At 49.0% G+C, this 7,326-nt stretch overlaps 1 protein-coding gene across 1 annotated transcript; it reads left to right on the forward strand.

The window, feature by feature from the left end:
• Positions 1 to 411: 411 nt before the first annotated feature.
• Positions 412 to 6,376, forward strand: LOC116569990 (M-phase inducer phosphatase 1-like). The gene is made up of 2 exons (XM_032306500.1): positions 412 to 432; positions 3,084 to 6,376. Exons 1-2 carry the CDS (start codon positions 412 to 414, stop codon positions 4,539 to 4,541), a joined length of 1,479 nt encoding a protein of 492 aa, XP_032162391.1. The 3' UTR covers positions 4,542 to 6,376.
• The last annotated feature ends 950 nt before the right edge of the window (positions 6,377 to 7,326 follow it).

Here is a 7,326-nt window from a genome sequence, read left to right on the forward strand (position 1 = left end):
TGTCAGAGAGAGAGAGAGAGGGAGAACAAACAGGGGGAGCAATAGACAGAGGGAGAAGCAGGCTCCCTGCTGACCAAGGAGCCCGATGCGGGACGTGATCCCAGGGTGCTGGGATCATGACTTGAGCCAAAGGCAGATGCTTAACTGGCTGAGACACCCAGGTGTCCCTCTTTTTTCTTTTTTAAAGTTTTTTTGTGTGTGCATTGTTGTTGTTGTTTTGGTAATTTCTACACCCAACATAGGGCTCAAACCAATGACCCCAAAATCAAGAGTTGCAGGCTCTTCCAACTGAGCCAGCCAGGCGCCCCTGCCTAAGTTGCTTCTTAACGAATTAACCTCTTGGGAGCTACATTCCTTGTTTCTGGAAACCAAGGTGCATTAGTGACAGCAGCAGAGACGAATAAACCAGTAATGCGCTATTTTCAGACCGAGGTACGGTTATAGAACTCAGCCAGCTATGTTTGGGGAGAAGAGAGAAGGGAGGCTAGGGAAGGAAGAGAATAGGTATAGGGAGAAGTTAAGTACAAGAGGAAAGCTTAAGGGCAAGCAAAAAGGAGTTCACCTATTCATGAATATTTATTGGATACTTTCTATGTGTAAGGTTTTATAGGAGAGATAAACACGACACCAGGCGAGGTAGGCACAAGGCAAGATTTATTAAAGGCTCCCTCAGGCGAGGTTCCACGACTCCAGAGAGGAGAGTCGGGTTAGTCGAGCTGAGAGGGGGTCGAGTGGGTCTTTTATCTGGGTTAACATAGGGAATGGGTTCACAGCCATATAAGGTATGGTATTGGGGGATTGGAGGGTTGGGGGAGTCCTGATGTTCCAGTTTCTTGCATAGGTATCGGGTTACTTGTGGAGCGGTGACCTGGGCATATCCTTATGGCGGGAGAGTCAAGGGTTAGGAAAGTGGGGGCGGTGCTGGAAGATGGAGGCACGGTGGTCATTTCTGTTGTTTCTCCTGTATTCCCAGAGCTGCCGACCCAACACTACATATCAGGCTCTGCGATAGCTTTTGGAGATACACAGAACAGGGTAGACATGGACTTTGTTGTCAGGGAGTTAATAGTCTTCGTAAGAAATGGACAAGAGGGCGCCTGGGTGGGTTAAGCCTCTGCCTTCCCCTCAGGTCATGATCTCAGGGTCCTGGGATAGAGGCCTACATCAGGCTCTCTGCTCAGTAGGGAGCCTGCTTCCCCTCAGGTCATGATCTCAGGGTCCTGGGATAGAGGCCTACATCAGGCTCTCTGCTCAGTAGGGAGCCTGCTTCCCCCTCTCTCTGCCTGCCTCTCTGCCTATCTGTGATCTTTGTCTCTCTTTCTCTAGCAAATAAATAAATAAATAAAGGAAAGAAATAGACAAGAAGGGCGCCTGGGTGGCATAGGCAGTTAAGCATCTGCTTTGGCTCAGGTCATGATCCCAGACTCCTGGGATCAAGTCACACATGGGACTCCTTGCTCAGCAGGGAGCCTGCTTCTCTCTCTGCCTACTACTCCCCCTACTTGGGCACTCATGCTCTCTCTCTTTGACAAATAAATAAAATCTTTTAAAAAATGGACAAGAGACAAATAATTATTTAATCATAATTGTAACAAATGCTTAAAAATAAAGTGTGCAGTGTACCAAAGAACCAGAAGGTAGCAGGACGGTGCTCTCCAGCTGGGCTAGAATAGTAGCTAATGAATTATTAACAGACTCCTGGGTTCAACCACGCAGTTCTAGAGAGTTATGACTAGCTGTTGGGAGACCACTGGGAAAACTGTGGTCAGAGTCAGTGGTTAGAAACAAAGCCAAGGAATCTGAAATTCTACAGTTGAGTGAGGCTTGTCTCTGGAATAATCTGAATGGGAATAGAACTGGGTGGGTGTTAGGTTGATGGGTTTCTGTGGACTGGCCAGCCTGCTGTCGGACGTGTCTTCTGAGCTCTGTCCTGCCTGTTTCAACCAGTGGGCCGCCACTGTCCGGTGAAGCACTCCCACTGCCCTGCTCCCATTCATACGGGATCCAGGCTGGCTGGTGAGCACTGTCCTAGCACCACCATTCCTCGCCCATGTATTCCCCAATCTTCACAGAGGCCCAGCATGTGGCAGGCTTCCTACCAGTCTGGGAAGACAGCAAAGGGGTGCACAAGGAAAGAAGCGTACTAGCTCACTTAGAGCTTCCCTAACATTCTCCATTCACAGCACCTTTAGGCCCAAAGAAATCCCTGTCTCCCTTTGTTTAGAAGTTAGGTCCATGAGTATTTATATCTGAACAACGTCATAGTTTTCTGAAGATATACCTATAAATTAAAAGAAAATGTCATATTTTTATTTCACTCTAGGACGTGTGTGCCTGCTGGGCATGACACAACTTCTCAAGCCTTGAAATCAGGTTGGACAGCACCCCTCATTTCCTGTCCCACAGTGATTTTTGTGTGGTTCTAGCTTTTTATTGCAACTGTTGAAAACCCAGCGTGGCAATGATATGTAGGAGAAAGAAATGTCAAATCTTGAATTATCGCTGCTTACCGATAAGATGTCAGACAGATGACCTGTTCCCTCAAATATTTAAAATATCCTACTGTAGCTATTCCGTAAGGGCACTCACTGTAGTACCCCAACACCCATATCTTGATTTAGTAACACATCTCTGCTTTCGAATGTTTGAACCCACCACAGGGCTTCTCAAACAGAGAGCACTTAAATATGTGTCCAATAATGTATATACCTTCTTGTGCATTTCGTGCCAGACGTGAGTCACATGTACTTCCCCAGCACTCTGCCCTTGATGTGGGTGGCTCTAAAGGGTTTCAACTAGACAAATACAATAGAGGATCATATTTTCTGAACTGCAAATCCAGATACAAAGGCAGGTGAACTTATAAAGATGAAGACTGTTACAGGGCCCTGCCCTAAGAGTTCTGGACCCCTGGTCACCACCCAAGAAAAACCTAGTACAGGATTAACCTCCAAGTCCAGAGCCAGAGGCTGCAGAAATTCCTGATTTCCCCCATGCCTGCCTGCAGCCTGCCTTAGGAGAAATTAAGATGGAATCATACCTAAAAGACTACCTGGCATCAACCTCAAAACTAAAACCACCAGGTCACCAACCTGACGGTCACCATGGACCAGCTGCAGGGGCTGGGCAGTGAATATGAACAGCCACTGGAGGTGAGAAACAGCAGTCTGCAGAGAATGGGCTCCTCCGAGTCAACCGATTCAGGCTTCTGTCTGGATTCTCCTGGGCCCTTGGACAGTAAAGAAAACCTTGAAAACCCCATGAGGAGAATAAGTTTCCTGCCTAAGCTCTTGGGATGTAGCCCAGCTCTGAAGAGGAGCCATTCTGATTCTCTTGACCATGATGTCTTTCATCTGATGGACCAGGATGAGAACAAGGAAAATGAAGCCTTTGAGTTTAAGAAGCCAATAAGACCGGCATCTCGTGGCTGCCTGCATTCTCATGGACTTGAGGAGAGTAAAGATCTCTTCACACAGAGGCAGAACTCTGCCCCAGCTCGAATGCTTTCCTCCAACGAAAGAGATGGAAGCGAGCCCGGGAATTTCGTCCCTCTTTTTATGCCCCAGTCCCCTGTGACAGCCACTCTGTCTGATGAGGATGATGGCTTCATGGACCTTCTTGACGGAGAGAATCTGAAGAATGATGAAGAGACCCCATCATGCATGTCGAGTCTCTGGACAGCTCCCCTTGTCATGAGAAGAACGACAAACCTTGGCAATCGATGCAAGCTGTTTGACTCTTCGTCCACGTGTAGCTCTGTCACCCGGTCCGTGTTAAAAAGACCAGATCGATCTCAAGAGGAGCACCTGCCCGCAAATACAAAGCGGAGAAAGAGCATGGCTGGGGCCGGTCCCGAGGAGGCAGCCAGTCCAGAGAAGCCCCAGGAGGTTGGTCTGATTCTACATCAATCTTTATCCTTGGCATCTTCCCCAAAGGGCACCATTGAGAACATTTTGGATAATGACCCAAGGGACCTTATAGGAGACTTCTCCAAGGGTTATCTCTTTCATACAGTTGCTGGGAAGCATCAGGATTTAAAATACATCTCTCCAGAAATTATGGCATCTGTTTTAAACGGCAAGTTTGCTAACCTCATTAAAGAGTTTGTCATCATTGACTGCCGGTACCCATATGAGTATGAGGGAGGCCACATCAAGGGTGCGGTGAACTTGCACATGGAGGAGGAGGTCGAGGACTTCTTACTCAAGAAGCCCATCGTACCTACTGACGGCAAGCGCGTCATTGTCGTGTTCCACTGCGAGTTTTCTTCTGAGCGAGGTCCTCGCATGTGCCGATACGTGAGAGAGAGAGATCGGCTTGGTAACGAGTATCCCAAACTCCACTACCCTGAGCTGTACGTCCTGAAGGGCGGGTACAAGGAGTTCTTCCTGAAATGCCAGTCTCACTGTGAGCCCCCCAGCTACCGCCCCATGCACCACGAGGACTTCAAAGAAGACCTGAAGAAGTTCCGCACCAAGAGCCGGACCTGGGCAGGGGAGAAGAGCAAAAGGGAGATGTACAGCCGTCTGAAGAAGCTGTGAGGGTGGCCACGCCGGACTACAGCAGCCTGAGCTTCCCTCCGTGCCTCCCCCCTTCCCTCTTCGCTGCAGAGAAACGTGAGCGAAGGGGCCAGCCGTGTGCGCAGCGTGCGGAGAGAGGACCGGGGCTGGTTCGCCTTACCCCTGCCTCTGCGCTCCCGGGCTGGGAGCCTCTTCTGTCCCTGTAAGACGTTCTCCTTCTGCCTCGGGACTGGCTGCCAGGGCTGTCACTGGCCACAGCACCGTTCCGAGCACCGAGTCAGGAAGTTCTGACTTCTCACCCCCCGACCACCCCCTGCCGTTGGACAGACCACCTGGGGCCTTACGGGGCACTGTCCTCTCGGAGGGGAGGCGTTGGAGAGTGAGAGAGAAGTCACGGAAGCAGAAATGCTGCTGGCCAGATACCAAAGACAGCCTGGGAAGGGAACCGTCTCAGTGGGATAACCCGTATCTTTAATTTATTCAACTTCATCAATCACTTTAATTTTTTTTTTTTTTTAATTCCTGGAGACTTTTATTTAACTGCTTCTTTAAGTCATAATACTGCCATTCTGGGTAGGGTTTTATCATCCCAGGGACTACCTCTGCTTTTTAAAAAAAAAAAAAAAAGATGGGAGAAAAGAGGCAAACGTGTCGAGGGACAGACCTAGGAGCTCTGTCACCCCCAGGAGGCACTGTGGTACTGGGGCTGCTGCTATTTAAAGCCAAGGACTGAGGTACCAGTAGGAGTGGGCACTGGACTCAGACTTGACTACAGGACATAAGCTAAACCTCCCAGACCTACCTCGAAGGCCACTGAGATCAATGTGTATGTGGGAGGGGGTGACCCTGTTCTTGCCCACCCCGGTTCCCTGTGACGCTGGCTGGTACAGGAGTCCCAGTCAGGAAAGCACTTCAGGTAGCTTCCATTGGGCCACCCCCAGGTCATTGTCGGAGTGTGGTAGTGTAGGTGTCCTAGAGTGGGGGGGAGGGCAGCGTGGGGGTTCTCTGCGGGATAGGGGACAGGAGTGTATGCTCAGTGTCTTCTGTTACTCTGATACTCTTGAATAGCTTTTGGTTTTCTAAAAATAGTCATTGTATGAGTCCGGGAGTATCAAATCCGTGTTGGCTGGGCCACCCAAGGGTGAAGAGAAGGACTGGAAGTCCTGGGCGTTAGGAGAGGGGCATGGGTGCATACAGATGACGATACCGAATGTGGTTCTCAGGAGGCAGCGTGGTGGATTTTGAAGGTAAAACTTTCTGAGTTTATCATGTTTGAATTTGAGGGACATGGAGCGAGGATCGTCACTAGTTGCCCCCTCATCTAGCCCTGTGGAAATGGGGGTTTCAAAGGAACAGTCTCAAGTCAGCTGGGGCTGACTTGGCTGATTCTGGACAGGCCTGTTTGGTTCCTGCTCATCCCCCCCCCCCCCCCCCCCCCGCCCCCAGGCACCAGCCTCGTCGCCATCTTTGTTCCACTGGGATGTAGCCAACTTTTTCTTAAACACAAGAGCCAGTCTCCCCTTTTACTTCCCTTCCTCCTCTGGAGGTAGGGAGGGAAGCAGTGGTACAGGAGATGGCTTGTTGCTGTTCTTATGGGTTTGAGTTGTATTTGGCTATAAAACAATCTTGTTAGAAAAAAGTCAGTGGGGGAGGAAGGGAACAGGAAGAAAGAGAAAGGCCTCTTCTCCCTCTCACCACACATTGAGACACTTCTCAGTTGGTCTCTAATCTTGTTGGTAGGGATTCTGTTGGTTGGATGCCTGGAAAGGGAGGTGGGATGGCCTTCGGACTGCACCAGCTTAGCTCGCATGGGTGACCAACTGTTGCAGGCTCTGAAAATAAAAACAATCCTGAACCCATAAAAAAAAAAAAACAAAAAAACTAAAACCACCAGTTATTTTACCAGCAAAACGAGTTTACTTGGCAATAGCAGAGGAATTGCAATTTGGTACAAATTATGGCAAACCACAGGCAAGTCTAAAGAAACAAAGAGAAGTTCAGCTTTTATTAGGTTTTAGGGAAAATTGGGGAGGTTGTTTTGAACAAAAGTTCACTGGAGAAGCATTTGGGGCTTGTCATTGGCTGCAAGCCATGGTTAGCACATTGCAAGGGCAGAGAGGGATCTTCCTTTGTCTTAAAAGCTGGAGGTAAACTCCTCTGTGAAAAGTGTCCTCTCCTGTCAAGATAATTTTTATCGTCCTTCTTCCTGCAAGTTATACAGGCTTCAAGGAATGGTACCAGCAGGAAAGCTTTCCCTTTTGGGCTTCTGGACTTCATTTTAAAATGAGGTGTCCTTTGTAGAGACTTCTACAAAACTCCATTGTCCCTCCCAGGCCACCTACACACACAGATAATTTATCCCTCTTAAGGAGTCTGGCAAATAGCTTGGTTAAAAAACATTTGGGGGGGTGGGGCGCCTGGGTGGCTCAGTCATTAAGAGTCTGCCTTTGGCTCAGGTCATGATCCCAGAGGCCTGGAATTGAGTCCCACATGAGGCTCCCTGCTCTGTGGGAACCCTGCTTCTCCTCCCACGCCCCCTGCTTGTGTTCCCTCTCTTGCTGTGTCTGTCAAATAAATAAATAATATCTTTAAAAAAAAAGAAAAAAAGAACATCTGGGGGAGGGGCGCCTGGGTGCCTCAGTGGGGTAAGCATCTGCCTTTGGCTCAGGTCATGGTCTTAGGGTCCTAGGATTGAACCCTTCATCTGGCTCTCTGCTCAGCAGGGAGCCTGCTTCTCCCTTTCTCTCTGCCTGCCTCTCTGCCTACTTGTGATCTCTATCTGTCAAATAAATAAATAAAATCTTAA

The sequence above is a fragment of the Mustela erminea genome, chromosome 12 (assembly GCF_009829155.1).
Source record: "Mustela erminea isolate mMusErm1 chromosome 12, mMusErm1.Pri, whole genome shotgun sequence".
NCBI classification, from domain to species: Eukaryota; Metazoa; Chordata; class Mammalia; order Carnivora; family Mustelidae; genus Mustela; species Mustela erminea.

Coding starts and splice junctions, on each gene's coding strand:
- LOC116569990 (XM_032306500.1), top strand. CDS start 412: ATGCGCTATTTTCAGACCGAG. Junction 433..3,083: donor TGCGCTATTTTCAGACCGAG/GTACGGTTATAG, acceptor TAAAACCACCAG/GTCACCAACCTGACGGTCAC.